Here is a 26534-nt window from a genome sequence, read left to right as displayed (position 1 = left end):
ATATCAGAAACGAATTTACCTCCGAAGCAACTCAGAGACTACCCTTTGGGTTCTGTTCTTCATGAATAGTGATAGGGATTAAGAGACTTTAAATCAATTAAAATTTTCATTTTGATGACTGTGCTATCTGACAAGGAGCAGGGGGAAGACTACATTTTGTTGCTGGCCTTAGGTTCTTCTGATGGTTTACCTGAGCAAGCAGGGTAGTGTTGAAAGATCATTAATTAGCACACGTTCCCTCGGTCTGCTATACAGTCTACAAAATGTGACCAGAGCCTTGACTCTGAGGTTTTAAAATTTACTTTCAAATTTGTAATTATGTACAACTGGTGAATAAATTTATAAACCCAGGCAACCAATAATGCCTATAAAAATATACTTGGTCATCTAAAATAGGTTACTGGCAGTAACAAGATTAAAAGCTGGAAATGTTTTGAGTGGAATGAAAAATTTGATTAAAATTCAAAATTACCAAGAATTCTTTCTATATATCTTAATAAACTTACTACTGACATAAAATATAGGACGGTCCAAAAGTACATATTTCATTTATATTAAGTGCAATTATTTGAAATCATAGAATTTTGATTTATTTAAAGAGAGATTTTCTTTAGGAAACCTTAAGGATATTACTACACATTTAGGCATATCTGAGTTTCTGGGCAAAGCCAGGTTTTCACACGTTGCCTAACTATTATCTAATAATGGCCCAATTTTTGCCATCAGAAATGGTCTTATTCTGATGCAAATCACATTGAAACAATCAAATTCCACCTACAATGCTTCTCATTATCACAAAAAAACTTTAAAATTGGTATAATGTAACTTTATTTCAGGATCTAATACAAGGAAAAGGTGAATTACTGGAAAAGCTCTGCTGACATGTTGAGAGACTAGAAAAGAGCAATAAAAAGTTGAGATTTGAGAAGGCACCTGCAGGACTGCTCGCAGGGTGGCCGGGGGAGCGCAGGATGGGAGGGAAACCTCAACCCGACCTGGGCCCCAGAGGCCAAGGCAGGTGAGCAGTCGCAGCACAGCACATGGATGGCAGTCGTTTCCACGTTATCTACTGTCCTCTCCTAAGAGCTGCTCAAGTGCTGTGTTCCCACAACTCCAGTGTTGATTTGTTGAGGCGAGTAGTAAATTACGGTAAACCACCAGGCTTATTTCCAGAGATTCTAGGTAATTTCAGATTCACATTTGTACAACTGTTTTTAAACCTAATTTCTGTAATATCCCCTTGTTTTTCAGAACCATCTCTAGCTTTACAGACAAAGGAGTTTTTAAGAATGTCATTTCCCATGTATCTTAGAAGCTTTCTGGTGGTGGGCAATTTTGAGGGAAGAACATTTATTTCACTATTTTGTTGGCAAACATGCCTTTATTAGACTGTACAATGCACACTGTAGTTAAATTTAATAGCACCAGTCTCTGGAGTGATGGTTGAAATTTGGATCCATGACATACTGATTTCTAAAAAATTTCAATAGGCAAAACCACGATGAAAACATTTTGTGGGAAAACAAATTATACATTAACAAAAGTATATTTCTCTTAAAAATTAAAAGAAAAATGACTGAACACATTTTAAAGGGTTATCCTAATTCAAAATCCCTCTTTAAATATAGCTAATTTAAAACAGTACATTATTGTTTTGTTTCAAACAGGGCAAACATAAATATGCAAATACTGTCTTCTAACATCTTCCACAGGAACCTCTATCACTTGATAAAATATTCAAGTTTGAACATTTTGAAATAAGCTAAAAAAAGTTTTAGCTTAATTTATATGGAAAAAAAAGTATTCACTAGAAGAAATTTTAAGTTTAAGGGCATATCAAAAATTCTTGGCAAATTAAAATTAAATATTAATAGGGAATTTCATAAAAGCCAAAACTTAGGAGTGTCAGCCCTTGTTCATGAACTTCTACTCACACTTCTGAACATTCACCTTAACCAACCACACGCACTGGCCCCACTGAGGGGATGCCAGGAACTGAAGGTCACTGTAAAGCTGCTCTACACAGCTGAGCAAAGACCAGATACTGGGAGGGGAGGGCGAACAATTAAAAATATCTTCATCATGCATCTCACCCATCATTAAGCTCCCCTTTGGGGAAGAGAACACACTTCACCCACCTCCTCCTCCTGGCCTCCAACAAGGCATTCACAGCTTGGTGTCTATGTCTTAGGTCACCTCCAAGCTAATACAGTAAGCCTTAGTGAGTGCAAGTTTTCTTGGGACAAGAAGAAAGGACTCTATTAAGGGTCTCCCTTTCTGGAGACCCAGCATTTATACCCCACCTCACCTCCACAGCTGTCCTTTCCACCTGTTTATTACGGGATTTCTGAACCCTGCTGGGAGGGATTTCTCACTCTGCCACTTGTAAAAGCCATGCCGTTAACTCAAAACAACCGAAACATCAGAGTTGCCTGAAAATTCTACTACATTCAAAACACGAAAACGTAACGTATGGTAAGTAAGAAAATTCTTCAAATCCCACCTGATGGTCCAAATACATGGTGTTCCTTTGAAGATGATGTGTAAGGATTTCATTCTAGTAGGCATCAACCAAGAAAGAAAGGGACAGAGAAAGAGGGTGCGGAATTCATGAAAAGGTCAATTTTGGAATACAAAAAACAGGTAGTTCACCACAGCCTACTACATCACAGTACACAGCCACTTTGGCGCACATGCTCCTGTGTACATGGTGCGGATGACATATCAAATCATGACAGAACTGCACTTAGTTTCATAAGAAATTAAGTAGACATGCATATAAGCTGAACATTAAGCAGAAAAAAATCCCTCAAATGGCTTCAGCAGACTCAACGTTAGAAGCTTTTTTCACATGTTAATTCTTTTCTGAATACAGGACTACGGCTTTGGATGATTCTCATATAACCAGAGGCTATTAAACCCTTTGAGAAATGTTTATGTGTGTTCATTTTTTTTAAAGTCAAGAACAGAAGAAATTTATGTTTGGCATTTAAAAGGCAGTTATTATTAAAATGATAATCAGTTCTCAACTGATTACGGGAAATTGCAGGACTCGCCAATGTCTGTCTGACCAGAGGAGGAAGTTCCGGTGTTTGGTGAAATGACAGCACTGTTTCGGAGTCTGTGTGCACTTCCTTCCTCTTGCCCGAGAGCTGGTGGGTGGGAGGCTGAGAAGAAATGCACCCTCACCAGTGTTTTCCTTTAATGATGTGGGAACAAGTGAATTCTCAAAGGGTCAATAGGAGATCCAGATGCTGTCGCCACAATGGGGGGATGGCTCATGCGCGACACGAATGATGCCGACCAGACCGGTTAATGAGTGGCTCAGGGCACGTGGCAAGAGCAGACAACACGGACAACCTGCGCGTGGCTGACCTTTGGGCTGTGGGCCTCCAGCTTTAGCTGCATGAGCTGCGCTAACGTGTGCTCCCGGACACTGCTCAGCTCGGCCTGCTGCCGCCTCAGCTTTATAAGCAGCAGCGTAAGCTCCTCTGGCTGAAGGAGTGCAATTTAAGAATCCAAATGGGGGGGAAAACAGATTAATGGTTGTCTTAAGTGACAGACATTAAACCCAGATTTCCTGGCACGTTTCCTCCTATGCTGACATCAAACACAGTGCCTGGGCACCGTGATGAGAGGTCCTACATACATGCAAAGGTATCTAGAGAAACAGAAGGAACAGTGTTACTTTGTAAGGTTCAGCAAAACAACAGCATATTAAGGCATCCGCTCAGAACTCATGAGAGAATATTTCAATATTAAGTATAAAAAAGTGCAATGCCCCCCCAAAACCCCCAAACATTATAAAGGCTCATACGTAAGAGCTATTAAAAGATTATTCTTAAAATATATCTTAATGAGATGTTTGTAAAATGACACCTAAGACTTTTACAGCAACAGAACAATACCTGCATGTCCAAGACTCTGTTTTAGCGAATATACGGTAATTAGAAAGAATGAAAACTCATGCAAAATGCGGATCATACCTCTACGTCACTAAGCCCAGTCAGTACCTGGGACCTATTCGTTGCTTCCTAGTTACGTTTTTAAAATGTGACCGTTAGTGTTTTCACAGGGCATTTTATATCAACCAAAAGACCAGTTTTTATTTTTAAGAAAAAAAAATGTATTTACTACACATGTGCACATAAAGCCTCCTTCCACACTCTGCAGAGGGCAGAGAACCTTCTGGTGCCTGATTCGTTACTAGGATCGCTGAGGGGAATACACTTTCAAAGGCAGATAAAATTCTTTTCACAGGCCAACCCGACAGATTTTCCTTTGTTAGAAATGCAGTAGAAGTGTGATCACTGGCAGTCTTACAGGCCATAAAATATTACTTGGTGTTTTTCTGAGCTTTCTTTTGATTAAAAACTGCAGACGGACCACAGGGAGACGCTCCTCACTTCAGGGCTACGGTGCATGCTTAAAACTTCCAAGCCAAAAAGCGTTCCCGAGGCTGACTCGTTTTGTCTCCACCACAGCACTACACTAGCTCTCTGCTGTTCTGTTCCTCGGCTGTTGATCTTTATTTTCCACACATACAAAAATATTTTTAGGGACACAAATCATTTGTTTAAATTGCAGTATAAATGATTTGTAATATTGTGTTAATTTCAGATATACAGCAAAGTGATTCAGTTATGTCTACTTTTTTTCCCCAGTTATTTCTCACTATAGGTTAAGACATTGAATCCGGTTTCCCGTGTTATACTGTAAATCCTTGTTGCCTATCTGTTTTATGTATAGTAGTTTGTATCTGTTACAAATCATTTTTAACTGGTATCTGAAGGTACATTAAAAGTTACTGCCTTCAAGAGGAAAAAATCTATCAGAAGTAAACCATAGTTACTACGGGACTTTTCAGATACAACTGAGTATTTATACATAGGAGACAACAGGCTTTTATATTAAACCGTCCAAGAATGTGGGTGCATGTGTGCGTGCGTGACTTAAAGAAGAAATTTCTAAATAGGAAAAGAATAGCTGCTTTTGCTGATGCCAGCCACATCTCAGGACCTCATGACTGTGGGACGGTCCACATCTTATGACTGTATCACACCAAGCTCTTGAGGTCTTGCCTGGGAGAAAGGAGGGTGGGGGAACGGATGAGACAGTCTAAGACCCAGAATGATATTTGACAGAAATATTAAAAGAAATCCTGAAACTCTGGTTCATTAATTATGGAGTTAAAGAGATTTTCAAAAGGAGGAAAGATTCCAATAAGTTTGCTAGACATTCAAATATGAGGCCAAATAAAAAGAGGCACAACTGACTCTTCCAGGAGGAGGTGGTAAATAAATTATATCCTAAATACCCACTAGAGGGAGCAAGGTAGAAGAGAAAAAGATTTTAATATGATACTCAGCATTATCTTCTGATTAACGTCTGCCTGTCAGAGCAACAGTCTAATATATGAAAATTCCAACATTAAAAAATTTTCAGTTTTAGTCAAGCAATATTTATAGCCTTTAATAAATAAGCCATAAGTAGATTAAAGCCAGAAAGTTTTCCTTATATCTAAGCATGGAAAAAATGAAATAAAAGAATATCTGGAAAATACATAAAAGATGAATTTGTTCTGATTACTGCAGGAAGAGAATTTTAAATAACGAACAACTATATAGGCCCTCAAATCATACCTTTACAGAAATTGAGACTACCTACTAATATTGGAGCATAGTTCCCCAGAGAAAAGAATGCCGTTAAAGTAAAACGAAGTGATTAAAAAAAAAAAAAAAAAGCCATCCTTCTCTTTAATCTGAAGAGTAACAGCGTCCCAGTAACTCCTTCCTGATTTGCAGGTAAATTACACTAACGATGAAATGATCATGGTAGGCGCTTGCTTGAACCTAGTGTTTGCATAAGCATGTGAATCAGTTCCTTTTCTGCTCTGAAGTCGCTCATCTATATAAAAAGCCACAGCAGAAACTTCTTCACAGGCCTGTGGTCTGCCTACACATACATGGCTGTTTGCTGGATTTGTTCACCTAACAAACGACTCCAGTCTCTATTTTAAGGCTGAGGGAATTAAGACCCAATGAAGTAAAGAAGCCCACCCAGGTTATACAATAAGAATCTTAGATTTAGGAAGGCAGACGCTCAGTGAAGGGTACCAGTGAGACAGTGAAATGGCCATGACTCCAAATTCCTCTGATGAGCATCTCTCCCACCAGAGTAGTAAGGGGTTTTCTCTGAGAACTCAAACTTGGAAGCTACGTCAGATGTGCGCCATCACGGGTAGCATGTAAATAAAACATGATATGGTAAATAAAGACATCTCACTCACCGTCTTGCCTTGGAGGCTCTGGGGACTAACGGACTGTAGAGTCAGGCCAGCTGGCATCGACCTCCTGTCAGGCACATAGACGTGCTAGGAAGATAAAGGCATAAGATGAATTCTGTGGTCAATGTTGTTGATGGGAATTATATTATTAAATAACATTTAAAACTGCTGTGGGCTGTGGGCAGGTGGGTATAGCTCAGTGGTAAAGCTCATGCTTAGCATGCACAAGGTCCTGGGTTCCACCCCAAGCACCTCCACTGCAAAAAAAAAATTGCTATCACAGCTTATGAAAGAAGGTAAGACACTAAAACGAAAACTTCTGGACTAAAATGCAGATGCTGGTGACCAGAGTAATTCTATATGGTCTGGCTCAGTGGTTCTAAAATTTACTGATTTTGGGACCTCTTTACATCCTTAAAAAGAAAATTCAGTGACGGGAGTGTTGTGTTTTTGTGGTTTTTTTTTTTTTTTTTTTTTTTTTTTACAGTTTTGCCGATCTCTTTAATGTCTGGCCAGATTTTCCTATCTGTATTCATTCTGTTGTGATAATTTCTTTTAGTGGAAGGACATGAAGAAAATCCACCTTCGATATATGTAATATGAAAAGGGAAGAGAACCTGAGTCGCCTTTTTGGATAGTTGCAGATGTTCACCTTTGATATTACACAAGTGCTTGGAAAGTGGTATCTTCTTAAAGGTTAGTTACAAAGTGGTATCTGAAACCATGTCAATGAACTTTCTATATTCTGTCACATTAACAACCACGGTCTATTTGCACTTTAAATGAATCTTTACCCACCCATGATTTTGGGACATTAGACATTGGTCATGTGGGAAATACTGGCTCGGGAGTTATGCAGGTGTTCCAAACATTGACACAGATCAGGATACAAGATCAGTAACTCATATTTGTTAATACCATCGCTGATCTTTAAGCACTGGAAAGCTGTCAAGCTCACGATGGCAGATACAAGTTCTCTAAAATTCTAATTTTCGCTTGAAAGCTCAAATGTTGTCATCGGTGACAAATACTGTGGGTTGTTTTCCTGGAAGTGACAGGCTAACATTTCACTTTGAGGAAGTGTCTGTCAAATACCAGATTTGAACAACTAAAGTTTGTCATTCATTCTTTCATGTAAAAATGGTATCTCATGAAAAAAAAAAAGAGCTAGTTTAGCTTGCAACTCAAATAATCACCTAAGTGTTTTTCCCTGAGACAGCCATTAGAACTTTGGTATGCAACAGAAATGCTTTAAGCATGCCTCCCGCTTCACCACACAGAATATTAAAATGTTACGTAATGAAAGGTCAAGATTGAATAAAATGATCGTTGACTGTTTCATCAAAGGAATTAAGTGAAACTGCTACTTTATTATTATCATCAAAATAGTTTTGAGCTTACTTACTCCCTGAAAGGGTCATGTGGACCCTCAGGTACCGCCCCCCACAAGGGTCCATGGACCCTACTATGAGAACCATTGACCACAGTAAGGAAGACGATAGGACGGTTTGAAAGAAAAACTGGTCAATGCTGGAGAAGTTTTTTGGGAAAAGGAGTAGACATTTATGGGACTGGAAACTGAACAGAGGGCACACATACATCTCACATCTGCCAGTGAAACACATGATAAATTTTGGCCAAGAATATGAAAAATACTAATAACCACGAGAACATTTTTCAACCATGCACTAATGAGATGTATTAGATCAGATCAGCCTTTGAATATACGAGGTGACAAAACACTGAACTTTGTTACAGTGGAGTTCTAAGTGAGCCTTTTTTTGGGGGGGGGGGAGGGTGAGGCAAACTAAAACTTCCTCCAAAAGAAAATTCCTGATTGACTCATTAATTTTTAACCAATGCTTATTTATGGAAAAATCGAGCAAATGCTTTATGCACTGATTTAACTGACGGAGTCAGTCAATCACAAGGATGAGAAAAGATGCTTTTTAAAACGGTACAGAGCAAGAGATTCTTTAGCATTAAAAAGTGGCAAAAAAATTCCTTTTCACTTTAGGACAGAGAACCGGCTACACACAGGGTGACAGCGTTGTGAAAAGCTGCAAGGCACTCCGGATTCACTTCAGAAAATCTACCTAGCGATGCTTACACCATCGTAAGGTTCAAATTAAAGCATGATCTCTACTTATATTAATTTTTTATAAACTATATATACCAGCAAGCATTGTTACCCTAATATTAAGCCGGGTACCTAAGGAGGTATTTCAATATGCCACATATTCAGCTTGCTGGAAGGCCAGGTTAGCACTTTAATCTTAGCAAAGAACAAGAAGAGCCTGACACCTGACTGCAGGTGTGCTGGGAGAGGGCGGGTGCAGAACTGTCAAGTGTGTGAAGGGCCAATCAAAACGCACGTGGTTTTCACCTGCAGGGAAAGCGATCAAGCAGAGAAGAATACAGAACGCATCTGCTCCAGAGAGACGGCGCGCTGCGAGCTTTTCTACCTGAGATTCTGACCCCGTGGAATACTCTTCCTTAATTTTTAAAACAAAGGAAGAGCTGGCCTGGCGTACCCCCTTGGCCATTTTCTTCTCTCCCACATTTACAAGAAAGGGCGGTGTCCTGGAAGTAAAACACAGCACCCCGAAGCGGCAGGTCACCGCAGAGGAGGGAGTCTCACCTTGGGGTGATGCGCCCTGTGCCTGCGGTCTACGGTCACGTCTCCTCTCTGAATCGGGGAAGACACCTCGGACCTGTAGGTCCGCTGAGGGGAGTAGCCCTGATAAGCAGCCATGGAGCCGTGCGAGGGCGACGTGGGGATGGAGTGCATCGTCTGGCCGGAAATGTTGACCACGGCTTCCGGGCCGGTCAGGCTTGCGTGGCGAGGCAGGGTGCTCTGCTTGTTATACACCTGCCGCTGCTGCCACTCGTAGAGCTGCCACATGGTGTCATCCCTCATCGACCGCCGCTTCTCCTCGGCCCCGGGTCCTGCGCCCCTGTCGTGAGCGGAGGGGGTCACGCTGCAGATACTCTCGGGCCGGGTCTTGCTGTTCCTCGGGAGTGTTCGGTAGCCTTCGGGGTAGCGGGCCATCATCTGGGCTCTGTGGCTTGGCATATTTCTCGGCAATGTTTGGTAAGAAATGACTCTAAAATAAGAGAACAAGTGGAATGTAAAAATGAAGGAGAGAGTTGTTCTCCAGGCCCTAAATTACATTTTTTGTTTTCTTCCAGTGGGTGAAATACATATTTAGGACTTGTTTCTTTTGAAAGATCAAAATAATCCAAAATATTACAAGTGGTTAATGAACAGATTTTCATCTTTTTTAATTAAATTCAATTTGATGGTTTTAATATACGAAGTAAACAGCATCTATGTCATTTACAAAAAAAGACTTAATTCCATACGATGTACAGTTTGGTTTCAAGAAGGAAGACTATTATACTAATCTCAAGTCTGTCTTCATATCTTATTTGTTTAAACACTTTTTATTGAGTTATAGTCATTTTGCAATGTTGTGTCAAATTCCAGTGTAGGGCACAACTTTTCAGTTATACATGAACATACATATATTCATTGTCATTTTTTTTTGCTGTGAGCTACCGTAAGATCTTGTATACATTTCCCTGTGCTATACAGTATAATCTTGTTTATTTATTCTGCACATGCCTGTCAGTATCTACAAGTTTTGAAATCCCAGTCTGTCCCTTCCCATCCCCTGCTCCCTTGGCAACCACAAGTTTGTATTCTATGTCTATGAGTCTGTTTCTGTTTTGTATTTGTTTTTTTTTTTTTTCAGATTCCACATATGAGCGATCTCATATGGTATTCTTATATAAGTAAATGCCTATAATCTCATTTTCATGCATCTCATCAGATCAGGTAAGCAGGGTTCCTGCGTGTGGATGGGAGACTGGAGTTTCTGAGTTGCTCCTACAGGGCCTGAAGACAGGAAATTTAGGACTGCAGGTGGTGGTGGTCTCCTGTACCATGTCCTTCTGAGGGGATGACTGTTTATGGGAGGCAGTACATGAAGCAGTACATTTGTGGTCTGAAGAAGTAATTTTCCTTGATGACTTTTCTTAATTTGAAAAAGAAAAATGACTGGAAGCTCAGGCTCAAAATTTAACTGTTTAAAGACAAAATACTCCAACATGACAATATTTCAGATACGAAATTGCAGTCTCTGGAATTTTCCAATGTTTTACTATTAGTAAACTTTACTATAGTACACTGAGGGGAAAGTAGTTGATCAGAAATCAGGAGGGCCAAGCTTTCACTCTTGCTTTCCTACTAAGTACAGGACCTTAGATGAGTCATTTACACCTTCTGGGACTGAGAGAACATTCGTGTGTGTGTGTGGAGGAGAAACCAGAGCCTACTCCTTTTAATGCTTGGGGTTAAAGGAAGAGTTCGTGGACCAGCTGCAACTAGAATGCAGGCCTCTTACTTCCTTAAGCTGGACTCTTTTCATTATGGCAATGATTCCCAGACTTCTAGATTTAATGAAAAAAGCAAGCTAAACTTTCAGTTTTCAAAAATTTGCTAAAAGTATGGTAATCATTAAAAAAAACTTTATTATTCTATTGCAATGATACAATTAAAGACAATCCCAAATTAGGAAAAGTATAACCTTAACGTGCTAGAGACTTTCTGCTACCAAAATCTGGCCAATTGAAACTTTCTGAGATTTGGTTTTCTCCTCTAGAAGACGATTTGATTACAAAGTTATAACTCTAAAATCCCAAGTCTTATTTTGTACTTGACATATTTCCAATTCCTTTAACCATTCCCCTCAAATAAATTTCCTTCATTAGGCTGATCATCCTTCAGCTTTTCAATGTCTTCACTGAAAACAGGCTAGCTCAAAACTGAAACACCCCCAACACACACACACAGCTCAGCTGTCTGATGACTTCGGGGCTGGAGTGAGGAGGAAGGTACCCAGTCCTCTGACATAAGCAGTATGAAGAGTTTCATTCTCTGCTGCTTTCTCTCCATGTATATTTCCTATTGTTCCCCTGCTTGGTCTCCCTTCCTATCCCCACCTTCTCTGTTAACATGAAAGCCAGAAACTGGAAAAAGTCCAGCGTTGGCAACCCCTCGGCTATGTGCTTAGAAAGCGTGTCAGACAGGGGCAGACGATTCCATCCAAGAAATTCTGCCCTAGTACGAAAGCAATGTACTCCAGCATACCTTGGTTCATCTGGTCGTACATAAACTCAAGAATTATTATAGAGACCTTAATATGAAAAAAGGTCTGGATCAGGCACTGAACTATATCATAGAAGCATATACTCAAAACATAAATAGTATTAACTTGATATCCTGTTTGGAAATCTGTAAAAAGATCACTTACAATCATACAAAGGAGGAATACACACTGTCAATCTAAAACACATGAAAAACTGCATATGAACTAATGTTTAAATTCCAGTTCAGAAAATTGGATTGCACAAAACCGTTCTATCAAGGCTCTGAAGCATTCACAGCACGTGAGCCGGACCCTGTGGTAGAGATGGATATTGAACTTGAAGCGCCATCTATCCTAGGATCATTGCCGGCAGGCTGTTTTCCAACTACGGGTGGCTAATGAGGGACTACCAGGTCTAAAAGCCCCTTCTGCCACCGTTGGGACTGCTCTGGGGGGAATTCTGACGGAAGATTTGGTGATCATCAAGCAAGTTTATTTTTATCCCATACACTTTCCAGCATTCTGAGACCTGTTTTGCAAAAAACTACAGTTTCCGTCAGGGGTTTTCCCCAAAGAAATTCAAATTAAGCAGAGCGTGATTTAAGTGAAAGCTTAAGGCGTGAACACTGTGGGTGCCTTCCTCAGGTTCAGGACTCCATTCAGCAGCAGCTGCCTGTCAAACACCATCAGCACCCTAACCCGTGATGCTGCCACACAGAACAATGGCTTCCGGGGCCGAGCATCTGAGCGGGGCCCGACGCTCACAAAGAGACTTTCGGGCTCTGTTCACAGATGCGGGGGTCAACTACTTGACTAAGTATTAAGCCTCTTTTCTTTCCATCACAACTTTAGCAATAAAAGCACACCTTTCACGAAGTTTCACCAAATGAATTGCACCAGGTATTCCTACCATTTCGCTTCTTTCTATCAATAAAAATTATCTCATGACAAAGCCTCACAGCTATTTTTTAAAGCGTGAAGTTCATATAATAAGGTGGATGATCTATTTCAGTGAGCTGAACGGGACGCCAGCCACGGAACTCAAAGCTGGAGGAGCAACGTGGAGAAAACCTGAGCTCAAAATAACCTGAAGACCAGCCTTCAGAAGCTTGCTGGTCTGCAGTGAAAAGAAAAAAACTCACGGAAAAGCCTTTATGTACGTTAATTATGGCCACCGAGGGACCCAGAAGTGCCTGGAAACTAACGTTATGCTCAACAATTTAAAAAACTGACTCCCAGATATTGAACCCCTTTAACTATATACTTTTTAACCTTAAGAAAGTATGATTTTATTTGAGGAAAAGTGATTCCATCAAGAAATAAGATTTTATTTGCCGGGCAGAGATTCAGCAAATCTTCTGGCTGGGATTTTTACCATCATTTCCCTGAAAATGATTACTTTAATAAGTACTTCCAAAGATCCTTTCATTTCTGCCCTGCCCAGAACTATCTCTGGCTTTTTTTCTGTCTAATCAAATTTTATTTTTGAAACTGCATCTGTTTTTCACAATATTCCCTTGGGAAAATTAGAAAAGTGAGCACTGAGGGTGAGGAGAAGGCCATGGAAGCGAACAGCATCACAGGAGGCTGGTTTCGGCTGAGCTGCACTCCTGAGAGCAGAGACTGATAACCGCACAGGCCAGAAGGGCAGTCCGACACCTCAGGAGGGCCACTGTGACAAAAGCTCCTCTTCTCTTCATCAAAACGTTAGTTAACGTCATTGTTTTCTGGTTTCCTACTACCAAGAGGTAAGAGTTACAGTAACTCTTCACTTAATTGTATGTACATTAGTTCATTAAAGTACTTTATAAACTTTGCCTCTCCAGGTTCTCCCCTAACAACAGAACACTTTTTCTTATCTACAGGCACTTCTTTCCTCTGGCCTTTATTTTTGGTCTCCTTTGCAGGCCACCCACCCTCATCCTTTTTTTTTTTTTTTTTTTTGTCTTTAAATGTGAATATTCTTTCTGGTTTTCCCTTGGAATCTTTATTTTATCCAGCCTCCTGCTGAACGAATTTATCTACTCTCATCCTTAAGTACATCTGATATAGTGATGACACCGCAAACTTCATTCAATCCAGATCTCTCTTGGGAGATACAGACTACGGGCACCTCAAATCTAACCTGTCAAATCATTATTTTCTCTCTTCCCAAACCTTTTCTGTGCAGTGAAAGGCACCAGACAAAGCTGGATGACAAGACCAAAGAGCAGGGCGTCATTCCTTACGTCCCCCAGCCACACGAACTAGACCTGAGTGAGACTAGCTTGCCCTCAACTAGTCTTGCCAATTATGTCGTGGATACACCCTCTTCCCTCTGCTCCTTTCACGTATTCCAACCATTTTTAAACTTCCTCCAGTTCACTCTCCAGATTTTGCGGCAGGAGTGGTAATTTCTGAAACATCAGTCTGCACACATCTCTCCTGGCTTCTCTCTCCAGCCTGCCTCCTCACTCATCATCACAGCAGTTCTGCCTACGTCAGACTCAGGCCTTTGGATTCCTTTCCGAGCTCGCTATCAACTCTGGAGGTCTGCACATCTAAACCAACGTCAGCATACCATCCTTCCTCCAGAGAGATTTTCCTGACCCTTAGATTGTGCTGGTTGTCCCCGAAACACGTTCTCACAGCATCCTGTTCTTCTGTCACCATGTACTGCACTTGTTTATTTAACTTTTTCCTCCACTAGACTAAGGGCCTCTGTGAGAACCCTGGACTGTATCTTTTCACTGTTTTACTTTCTGGCCCCATGACTTCTATACAGTAGTTATACAATGAATACGCATAAGAACAAGTGACAAGTGAGTGCATGAATGAATAAACGCTTAGATGAATAGATATAATACTCAGTCATATGCATGTTGAGTTTAAGAAAGCCAAGGGAGGAGACTGAGAACTAGAGAGCATACGCCTTGGCGGTCTCCACATTACTTGCCTCCAGAGAGCTCTGCGTTACAACGGCTGCAGAAACTGATGGAAGACAGAGCAGGGTGGTGGGGAGTGAAGACAGGTTCCCACTGTGGGTGTGTTGGGGGGTGTGTGTGTGTGTAAAGGGGTGAGTCTTGCTCCCTTCCTTATGCTGAACAAACATGATCTGTACCCACAGCCTAGGCCTCCTCTCGTGCTGGGCCAGGTAGGATGACTCCTTGCCGTTTGTAACACTGAGAGACAGAGAACAAACACTTATATACGAGTACCACGAAGAAAAGATTAGTAATGAAGCCGTAATATCTAAAACACAACCTGAATTTAATTCTCTGAATTGGTATCTCAGAAATCAGTCTCTAACCAACAACACAGGAAAGAAACCCGGGTTCACAACACATAACAACAAGACACTTACCCCCTGGTTTCCTCCTCGTGACCTCTCCCCTTCTGCAGCTTAATCCACTGTTCCAGCTGTTGCATTGAATTCGTCCTCTGTATGACTCGATCCGCCTCTGTGTGTAAGGGCCCTGTGTTTGGGTGACTGCCCCCTCTAAGATCTGCCAGGCTAACATTGACTGTTCTGTTTTCTGAACTGTTCACATTGACTGGCCTGTAGTGTCCAGTCTGACCCAGGCATGTTGGCCCGCTCTCATATTCAGATGACAGAGAATTCAACTTTACACTATTAATTTTTGTTAAAGGTCTATCTTGGCCATCCTTCTGAAATCCATATTTTTCAGCTTCTAATGCCTTTTTTTCTTCATTTTTGCTCATTTCCTTGTTTTTCTGGTTATTTTGGACCTCTGGCTTAATTAGCACTCTATGGTTGGGAAAGTTATTGATTTCTTTAGTCGGTGCATTTTCAGATGTAATCTTATCCACTCTGAAATCAGAGAAGAAAGCCATAGAAAATCAGACGAAATAATGCATATGTTGTTTCTGGGACTCGATCTAGGAAAAACATAAAATTACCTTTGACCTCACCAAAAAAACTTACAGGGTCACAGAGGACAAGTCTGCACAAATCCCTAATGTCGTGGTATAAAAATTCAAGTACAACACCAGAAGGTATATAAATACAAGGGAAAAAAAATTAAACATAAAATATACAGTGTATACAGCACTGGAGGATAAAAAAGCAATGAGTGTCCCATCCCCACCACTAGAAATCTGGAAAGAAAGCAAGTAAGACAGCCCTTTGACAGTGAAGCCACAAACATCCACACTTAAAAGACCACAGTAGCCAGTCATTGGAAATAAACAACATGGTTCCCAGCCAGGAGGGTTACCTCATCATGAGACAAACATGACTCTGGCTTGTGGAAATGGAAATTAGATTCTGATGCTATCAACGATCTGCACCATATGACTGACTGACTCTTTGTGCCTGTTTCAAGAGGACCTGCGTTTCGGTTAAGAGCTCCTGCAGCCAGACTGCATGTGTTCGGCTTACAGCTCTACCTCTTACAAGCTGTGTCTCGGGCAAGGCGCGCAAGTTTACCATGCTTCACTCTCCTCTTTGGTAAGTGGGGAGAACTGTAGCACCAAGGTGACAGGACTGTTGTGAGGACCAGACGAGTCAGTCAGTGGCTGCAACAGACTTTATTACCACTGTCGTTCCATCTCATCGAGCAATTCTGGATTAGAATCTGGCACCCTGTGTCCATCTCCCCACAGGAAGAATCTGCTGCTTAACAGTGTGTGCCTGGGCCACCAGACAGTTTTATTGCTCACCATGTCGGTTGCTATTTCTAGGTCTTTTGGATGAGAATCAGCTTTCCTGAGACCAGTTGCTTCCAGGCTCTGACAGGACCAAGCTGAGTGTCTGAACCTGCGTGAAATTGCCAAGATCACACCACGCTGGGAGGCCTCTCAGGAACTGACCAACCTTGTACGTTTCAATACATAATAATGCTCCTATTGGAGCCTAAGTGTGGTATTGCTGCCAGTTTCAGTGATGTGGAGGGAATACACAACCCATACATAGCATATACAGCCATACAGAGATATCTAGTTAGGAATACGATCAGCGAGGAGGAAAAAAAAAAGAAATGGGACTATTTTTCTTGGAGTGAAGTTATGGACTATCCACATTAGGTTAGATACAACTCACAGCTGCTAGACTGGAAGCAACATTAGACACTGGGAAAGTGTGTTAAGATATGCTATCGAGCTTTTTTCCCTTGGAAAGATAAAAGTCAGAGATTTACACTAAAACCACATTTATCCTTGCTAAATTCAGGAATGAGGAAGATTTCTAAAAACTATCAAATATCTGAAAAGGCTTTTTAAAATTAGTTACCTCTAGTCTACCTAAAGCTATTATTTTAAATTGGAACCACAATGACTTTTCCCTCTGTTTTCCCCAAAGATAAAAGAGATGTAATCAAAAAAGACACACACTGACTTTTTTCTTTAAATGGAGCCAAAACTGATTCAGAAATGTATGCTAAGAAAACATAAATAATGTAAAACTTGTGATCTAATTTTAAAAAGTGACATTTAAGTAACTGTAGAACAGACATGCAAATATAGAAAATGAAAATAACGGGCCTGGAGATGGAACTTTTCAGAGAATGTATATTATAGTTAGATTTTTAAAATGCCATCAATGTCTGCACACTAGGGGACTATGACATTGTAGTTCATAGGTTAAATACTTTATAAATTTAGAAGAATTGAACTATCTAGTTAAAAACTGGACATTCTATCTCTGAGGTGATATGCCCTGGTAAATATTTTAAGTATTCTGGCCATATAGGAAAGGGAGACCATTACCTGAAAACCAAAGTAAACAAAATCTCCCCACACTTATGAAATGAAATATTACAGTAATTAGGTACCTTCAGTTTGAATGATTAAGACTAACAGGGCAGGATAAAAATGTCAACAGCCAGAAGTAGAATAAAAGACATAATTTCTACAAGATAATGGTGACTGACACCAGGCTGGGCACATAGGTAGTGTTCAATAATTACTGCCTAATCAAGCAAATTATATCAACACAACTGGCTAAAAATTGCTATGGGCACATAATCAACAGACAGTTGTCAGAAGTCAAAACAAAATACTGAATGGCATCTTTATCACCATAAATTATGAACAATTACTAGTTTTTAGAGTGGAAAACAGAAGAAAACAATACTGAACTTCTCTAGAAATCACAAACACATTTTAATTATTACACTAATTTCTGCATTCTAAACAATTCCCTGAAAATTTACTTAAGTTACTATTACCTTAAGATTTTCAGTTAATTTTTTTCACCTACAAATTTTCTCTAGCTTTCAGTGTTAATCACCTCATCTTCATGTCCATTCTGGTTATTTTTATACATGGAATTCCAAAAGCAGATTTTCTTTTCATTAGCTCTCAACCTAGAATATGCATATGGTTGGGGTGGTTATCTTACAAATAGGTGTCCAGAGTTCAACTTTGGGCCTTCTTTCCTTTTCCTCCACACTGTTTGCTACCTCTAATTACTAGTGATTAGTTGATTTGGAATAGATATTCTAAAAAATAAATGCAAATTTACTTATATAGTATCAACCTGAATCTTTAAACCACCAAGTCAAAAGACTTTATTAATATGTACACTTAAAAAAAATAGATGTACACCGTAACAATCCTATAATATCCTGAGAAGAGAGAAAAAAGATCAAAACTTGCAAAGCAGCATCTTCCTTACATAAGATTTGTGCTCAAATGTTGCTGACTGGAATAAAAATTTAATTGCATCATAGATCTTTCTTCAAATTATAAGAATATATATAAAAATTTAAAGCACATTATTCAGCTGCTATTTATGTAGTTTTAAAAACAGGTTTCCTCTCACTAGTTCTTAATATAGCTGAATATTAAAATGATTCATATGTTAAAGCAGGGGGGAAAAATCACATTTAGATCAATTTTAACAGTACATATTTACATGATCAAGAAATCCGAGTACTGGAGTTTTGCAAGAAAGAAGGTAGAATTCATCAAGAAGTAGATATACTTAGAAAGAATCTACTTGCTTGATGAGTGATTTTCTGGAGACATTTCGCCATAAAACAATCAGAATTCACCAGGAAATGCCAAAGAAATGAAACGTATCAAAAATTTTCATTCCAATTTATTAAACTTCAAACACATACATACAGCATAGTATAAAATACTATGAATCATGAATATAAATTCTAAGATTTAGAACTTAAAAAAACACTGTCTTGTGTAGTTTTAAGATAACAATGAAAAATGTACTTACCGGAAATTAAAGGTAATTCTGTAAGAAGAAAGAACATTCAGTTGGAATGTTAGGATTCTGGGTTCACCTAAGTACAATAGGTGAAAATGAATAGAGAAGGTGGAATAAAAATGCAGGTGGTTATCTCAAACTAACTGAAGGTGTATTAATTTAATATAGAACATGTATCAGTCCTTGCTTTCTGAGGAAGAAATGGTTTCATATCATGGCTACTAAAATGATATGTATTATGACAATGACACACTTGAGAGGCATGGAATAAAAGATGTAAGTGGAAATCACCACCACGTCCCCTACAAGCCTTTACCTTTTCACAGGTTCTGTCTGTACCAGGGCAGCATCTAACATAGCTTTCATCCACAACTCCATTTCCTTTCCTGTGTCAGTGCAGAAATAATAGGTCCGCATGTTTGGATGGGCTGCCTGATTGAAAATGACACGATCATTTTAAAGAGATACATGGGATCTGCGAAAGAAAGAGAAAGAAAATTAAGTGGTTCCCTACACGGGTCATTACCATCAAATTTCAAAGGACGCAGACTCGTCTTACATACGGATATAGAAACGAGTGACATAAGAAATACACAATTCAATCTTGAAAAATATAAACATATTAAATTTTTTCCTAACTTTATCATTTATCTTTTTCTTTAAAAAAAGGTGTACAGGACGGAGAGGAGACAAGAAACACACACTGAGTCATCCCTGTTCCGTGCACACATCCCTAGCAATTTCCATTTACTGCAATTCACACCTCTCTGTTCAAGAATGTTCCAGAGTAACTAGCAACAAAGGTAACTGAAATATACATGTTATAGCACTTCCCTCTTGTGTTAGCAATTCCTTTAGTCCTCAAAAGGTGCTGCTGTTAAAGCATCTTGCCTAATCCTTATAGACACCCCCCCCCAAAGATGCACAAATGACCCCAAATGGCACCGCCCTTTAGCTTTTCATCTCAAGTTTCAGAGTTAAAATGTAAATACTTTAGGTTCGAGGAAGGAGGGCTACGTTCCTGGTAAGTAGGTTTCCTTCTTTACAGGGGTTCAAGCCTCCATCCAGGAAAACATAAGGAAAATAAAATAAAGGTGCCACAGAGGGACTGCTCCCCAAGCGCTGGGTGGAGCCCTGGGCAGCAGCAGGTGCTGCAGGAAAGCAGAAAACAAAGGGCGAGGTGGGAAAGTTTGTGGGGGAAGCATTCTTAGTTTCCATTTAAAAATGCCTGCGACAGTTCCCTCTTCGACCCTGACAGACAAGGAAAAATAAACAAAAGCTATTTCAGCACAGAGTAAGGCAAGAGGAGGAGTACTGAGGATGCAGTCAGTCTGCTAACTCTGAAAAGGAGAGGGGGGACCGTCTGGAGCCACGCATGTTACTCTGAGATCTTGACCATCCACCACTGCATCTGCGATGTCAAATTAGCTTCTTCCAAGTCTCTTTCAGAAGCAGGATAGAAATTAATTCAATCAACACAGTGATCAAATTAACCACAGGGCCAACAAAGCTCACTTGACCACGTACAGGATAGAAAACTATCTACGGAAATCACGCAAAAGCAGCAGCTCAAGTGCTACATGTTGTTACGGTGACTAAAACCACCACTGCCAGTCACTGGGCTGTGTGAGTGGGGCTTTGTTCAGAGAAATGGATCAAGACCACTGCCCATATCTGGGGTCAATGGGAGGAACACTGGGCTGGTGCAAAGATCCAGTTGTAGCCACGGCTCAAGATACTAACAAACCACACCCAAGCTCGTCATGGGTCAAATGGGAATGTCCATTAGAGGACAGCAGCATTCTCCATCTTGCCGTAAGTTCCACAGTTTTGTTCAACAATTGTCTACAGTTTCTACTTACCACCATGAAGGCAGCAGCATCAGTGCCAACAGACTGAGCAGTAGAAGTGGCTCACAAATTCAGAGAAAACATCGCAGAAGATAGAATATGGAAGAGAAATTATTATCCTTGTTACAGATAAAATGAAAATTAAACCAAATAATTAAACTGACAATATACTTAACATGCATGGTCACTTTTATTGCTATTTTAATGTTCTTTTTTTTTTCAGAGTCTAAACTCAGCAAAATGTCCTATGAAAAGTACAAATTCAATAAATATTTGCCAAGTTGACTAGCAAAGAAAAAAATTTAAACCCATCCCCAAATAACAGTGTCAGTATCACTGAGTTCTGCAATGTGCTTTAAAAAGGTATTATTTTAAGATATCAGCATTAAGCTTTACAGTTTAATAAACTTTTATAAGTTATAACATCTTAAAATATTTAATTCTGTTTCTCTGGTTCATACTGTTCATAACATTTATTGAAATAGGTGGTTTGAAACCAGCAGCCTTTGCTCAGACACCACCTTCTCCCTGAGGCCATCCACCACCTCCCATCACTCTGCCTTTCCCGGTCTTTTCTCCACAGACTAATCATGTACACATTAATTAGCAAAAACTGTAAATCAGCTGCAGTCCTGAGTAGTCTTTACAAATGGATAGGAATTAAAAATTGAATCAACTTTATAATGGTACAAACAGTTTCACTGTTAAGTAACAGTGAAATATTACCCTATTTCCCCTCCTTCTCTTAAAATGAAAATTTTACATTAAACCTTTTAGAGTTCTTAATTTAAAACTATCTTAAAAAATAGGTGACATTGATTTCAGCCATAATCATAAAGCAAAGAATGCAGCATGGTTTTTGAAAACAAAAAATAACCACCGTAGCACGAAAGTGGCCTCTCAGTTGCAGGTGCTCAAAGCGGCACATCAGAGGTGGGTGCTGTTAGTCAGGGGAGGGGGCTCAGGTCTGCTTAGATTTAACGTCTCAACTGTAACATTCTCTCAAAAGGACCTGATGTTCATGGCGTACTTAGACCCAAGAACATCTCTGCAGATATTCTGTAAGATCATGAAGGCACATGCATTATGCTGCAAAACACACTACCCCCAAATTTATCATGAAAAAATTCAAACATACAGTAACCTTTAATGAATAGTAGTACGATGACCACCAGGACACCTACAGCTATATTTACCAATTATTAGCATCATTTTAACATGTTTGTTTTATCTGGAACCATGTGAAGGCAGAGACATAAAGACACCCGGCCCCTAAGTATTTGAGTACATGCTTCCTAATGAAAGGGACATTCTCAACTCTAAGACAACTATTATACTTAAAAAATAAAAATGATGATAACTGAAATGTCTTTTGGTAATAAATCCATGGTCAATATCCATTTTTTTAATCAATGCAATATTCAAATACGGAATAAAAAAGTATGACTATTTCCTTACCTTAAAAGCGTATTTGCGATTAATGTGATCCTCGGAGGTGAGCATGGCTATCTGAAAACTAGGTAACAGTATGCTTCCCAGAATACCCTCTTCTTTCTCATCTAAGATATAATTGAACATCCGATTAGAATTTTAAATTCTCATGAAGCAGAGTGAATTTTCCTGAAACTTACTGGGACTGCCCTATTTTAAAGTGCTTCCCATCCTGACCCATCCCAGAGCCCTCCCTTCTCTTTCTGGAACTTCACCACTGCCCCCCGTCCCCCCAGTACCTCTGATACACTGTATGTTTTAGTTTTTTATTTATCATCTCTCTCTCCCCAAGGGAATTTAAACTCCCTGAAGACACTTAGAACAATAGAAGTAGATGCTCAAAAATTTTTGATTAAATATATATATACACAAATAGATATTTTAAATTGCGCTATAAAAATTATGTGCTTTTTAAACATACATCCTTGAAGGGTTGTTTTTACCAGTCACTACGATACACAACACAGTTATGAGGATAAATTACAAGCCTATAAGGCAAACACATAAAATACACTAGGAAAATGACAAAATATTAATCTTGGCACAGTATAGATTCACATTATTAACTTGCTGCTTGGGGGCAGAGATGTTTATGAAACTTGAAATACATAGTACGTTGTTACAGAGCCAAAGATGAGTCAATAAAGCTGTGCATTAGGCTGATAAACTCACCAGTGAGAATAACCATAAATGAGAAATAATTCTTTTTATTATGCTTGCTGTGTTTTTTATTATTATAAATTTAACAAGGGACTTTATTTATTTTTCCCTCATTTCCAAAATACACGGTGAAACTTCAAAAAAAAATTGCATTAAGTAGGTTACTTCTATAGCGTTTCCCATAATAATGGAATGAAATTTTGCTTTTACTATACTCATTCAGATGTAGTTCACTGACACAAGAAAGAATGAACAAAAAATGCAGATTTACTCTAAAAGGTAAAAAAAAGAGGTAGAAAGCAGTCATCAATTTAAAAGAATGAGTCATGTTCTAATTTTAAATCCAATTCTATGTTTATATAAACAGAAATAGCTCATGAAGGCATCTTTATTAAAAAATCATTTTTTAATCAAATAATGCATTCTTCTACGTTGCATAATAGGAAAAACTGACTTTCCTAAAGTTACTTCAGAACATGCAGAGGCAATGCAGCATGAGGGTGACCTCACTGGATTGTCGTGGACTGTTTCCCAGGCAGATATGGAGTAGCTGTGAGAGCCTGGGCAATTTACTGATGCTGGGTATTTCAGTTTCATCAAATATAAAACTGAGGAAAATAGGACTTACCGCAAAAGAACTTGCTGTGAGGGTTAAATGAGTTAACAGACATAATGAACTCAAGAACGCGCTCAACCCACAGTAAGTGTTCGATAAATACTGCCGTTATTACATCAAACCAAAAGCATATAAAATCTTCACCTGCCAAAGGACCACCCTGGGTCCTCTGCTAGATTATTGCAATGTTCCTAATTTTGGCACTCTTCTTTTTAGTTCTCTATCAAGCCTGACCGAGGTAACTGTCTTACTTTCTATTACTCAGAGAGCCTTGGACACTACCAAGCCAAGGGTGGGTACTGAGTGACGTTTGTGGAACGAATGAACTCCCCGTTGGGGGTGGGGTGGCAGACCTTTAAGACTGCACAGCAGCCTGAACTTCCCTCTGCCCCATCCTCCTTCCCTCCCTTCTCCGTCACAGGTCCTGGTCCCAACAATACTCCCCAGTAAGCCTCATGTACACTGAGCACCACAGGGCTGCTTCTTGGGGAACACAGTCTGGGACAGGAACCATATGAATCTCAACATTTTAGTGGATTCAAGCGACACTTCAGATCCCCCATTTCTTCTTCTGCTTTAAAGACTTTGGAGAACAAGACAAGAGATACACACAATTACAGCTGGGTAGATGGTCAACAGCTTACAGACCAGAATACTATCCTTTTCCAGTAAGAATACTGCAATACTTTGTTAATGGTTTCTTGGCTTCTAGTTCAAGTGCTAGGGAGATTTTCCTAAAACTGACACTTGATCTTGGTATGATTTTCACATTCAAGATGACTTTAAGTTCATTAGAATGGCAAACAAATGCCTTTTGTGCCTCAATCTACTTTTTAGCCTTTACTCTTGCCAGGTCATCAGAACATAATCTTCATTCCTAAGCCCTGTGTGAAATTTTGCAACCACGCCATGCTCACTCACGCTTTGCACATGCTAAGTCCTTTGTCAAGATCATCTTTACTTCCTAATCCCTTCCTTGCACAGGCCTGGTCAACACTCCTTCAACAGAACTGAACACTGTAACATTCTTTCTCAGACTCCTTCAGCTAATCTGTGAGTTCCATAAGGACAGGGGTGTGCACTGTTAATTTTCGCATCCTCCTACCTAATAAGATGTCTGGCGCATCAACAGAGCTCACTGCTAGCTACCACCTTAGTCTAGAGCCAGCATCACTTCTCCACGGTCACTCCTAACTCTGTTTCCTTCCTTCCCCTCTATAATCCATTCTCTAACAGCAGCTTGAGTGAGCTTTTCAAAATGTAAATCAAAGCATATCACTCTCATGCTTAAAAATATACAACTGCTTCCTTATGGCATTTTGGGCAGAATCCAGATGCCAAAAGAATCCTACATTGGTGTGATCTCCCATTTCTCCCATCCGTCTCCTTCCCTACTGCTAACCCCCCAGCTTGGTACACTGGGTTCTTTCTGTTCCCTCAACATCCCACACATACTTCTACCTTACAGCCTCTGCCCGATTGCTCCCCATGCCTGGAATACTCCGCTCACTCTGGCTCCCCCTGGTCATGGAGATCTAACATGACCTTATGTTGCTAAAAGCACCTGTCATGGTCTTGTTTATTTATTTGAGTTTATTTACTGCCTTCCTGTCCTCTCTAGATTATAAGCTTCACGGAAGCTTTCTTTCACTGTGTTTTTGAATGGAATGAAGCAGGTCCTGCTCAATAAATATTTGTTGAGTGAATTACATCTCATGGTAAGTTTTATCAAGGGACTGACTATAGAAGAGAGCAGTTTCAGTGCTTCATCACAGTGTTCATGGTATGCCTGCCATATTGTGAAGAACAGTGGCTTCCATCTGGTATTGGATGCTAACCTACTGTAAACAGCAAGTAGCAATTCACTTATTCTCTCTCTGTATTATTTTCTGTATCTGTAAAACAAAGACCAATCTGTCAAAAAAGTCTGACAGCACACTATCTGTTAGTGTATCAGATGCTTTGAGACATACAGAAGAAACGAATGGGGCTGCTGTATTCAGGGTAAAAGAGAAGGCGCGATCTGGGTAGGGGCAAAAACTTGTGGTTGGGAGAATTGTCTGGGTGCAAATCCTAGCTCTGAGACTTGCTAGGTGAGACTTCAGGCCAGCAAGTGGATCTTGCTGCCTGTGGTTTCCTCTTGTGTGAATGGGCATAATAAGATTTCCCATCTTCTCTGGTGGTTTTGAGGAAGAGATGGAATAGATCATACAGTGCTTAGCATATAGTAAGTAATCCAAAAATTATAAGCTATTATGCTCATCTCACTCAAATCTGATAGTTTTTATTTAAAATCTGGTATTTCCTGTTGATAAAATAGTGTATAATACAGTATACTTTTTTTCCAACTCCAACCATCTGAAGAGCACAAGTCAGTTAAACGGTATTTCTTTCCTTTCTATACTTTCTCTTTTATATTCCTCCTGTCTGGGTAACTGTATTAAAATTAATAAGTACCCTGAATGTAAAATGCATGTGGTTAATAATAATATGGAATCTCAAAACTCAATGTGGCTTCTGAATTCACCTTTACTTTTTTCAAATTAAAAGTTTTCTATTTTTAATAAACGTGATGAGAAAGCACCTTTCTTTCCATGAGCAATAATAATAGCAAATTATAAGGAATTTGGTGTTCTTTTTGTTGCAAATTAACATTAAGAAATTTCTGTATGAGAAGCGGTAACAAACGCTTTCTTGCTCTTATTCAGAGTTCTAAATAGTCTATAAAACGTGCTGAAAAAGAGAGAGAAGTACAAATCATAAGCTCAGGAATAACGTCTGAGTTACAAATCCTGACTTTCCGAAAGAGTGGGAAAACCTTTAAGGAAAATTGTAGAGTAAACCTGGCACTTAACTGAAGATAATACCACAACTGCAGCCTGGCCAACGTCTCTATGACAAAATGAAACTTTATAGGTTTGGTTAATTCTGACTCAGCAGTACTTCTCAACCACAATATGCAGTAGGAGGGGAAAAGGTGAAAACAATTCTATCATTTCAAAATCTGAAGGTCAACATACATATATTTGCTTTGCTAGAAGACCACAGAAATCTACCATACCTTTTTGGGACACCATCACAAAGTAAATTTTCAAACTGCTAACTGGTTCTGAAATCTTGTTGTATTTTGTGATATACTTCTCTAGAAAAGTTACAAATTATTAATCATGCATTGGCAATCTAATTCTTCAGTGACTGTTTCCAACCAGACTTTAAAGTAGGGAAGGAGTGATTATCCAGATTCATGACTTTATATCGTAGCGGAAGCGGATTGCTACAGAGAGCACGGCCTGTGTACCCCTTTCACTGTTAG

At 39.5% G+C, this 26534-nt stretch overlaps 1 protein-coding gene across 18 annotated transcripts in view; it reads right to left on the bottom strand.

Moving 5' to 3' along the window:
- Window positions 1-26534, bottom strand: part of PLEKHA5 (pleckstrin homology domain containing A5) — a 211472-nt gene that overhangs the window by 48239 nt on the left and 136699 nt on the right. For 7 of the 18 annotated variants that reach the window (XM_031444014.2, XM_031444016.2, XM_031444017.2 and 4 more), the window contains 8 exons: window positions 21913-22013; window positions 18921-19036; window positions 18614-18631; window positions 14783-15250; window positions 8928-9393; window positions 6290-6373; window positions 3376-3495; window positions 2504-2557 (listed from right to left, as the gene is read on the bottom strand). In XM_031444014.2, coding sequence (XP_031299874.2) covers window positions 2504-2557; window positions 3376-3495; window positions 6290-6373; window positions 8928-9393; window positions 14783-15250; window positions 18614-18631; window positions 18921-19036; window positions 21913-22013 — 1427 coding nt within the window. Of the gene's footprint in view, window positions 1-2503; window positions 2558-3375; window positions 3496-6289; window positions 6374-8927; window positions 9394-14782; window positions 15251-18613; window positions 18632-18920; window positions 19080-20466; window positions 20583-21912; window positions 22014-26534 lie in introns of those variants that run through there. The other 11 variants (XM_031444015.2, XM_031444028.2, XM_064479079.1 and 8 more) reach the window with 4 other exon arrangements.

This window comes from Camelus dromedarius, chromosome 25 (genome assembly GCF_036321535.1).
Source record: "Camelus dromedarius isolate mCamDro1 chromosome 25, mCamDro1.pat, whole genome shotgun sequence".
Lineage (NCBI taxonomy): Eukaryota > Metazoa > Chordata > Mammalia > Artiodactyla > Camelidae > Camelus > Camelus dromedarius.
This window is presented reverse-complemented; position numbering and strand designations above follow the sequence as displayed.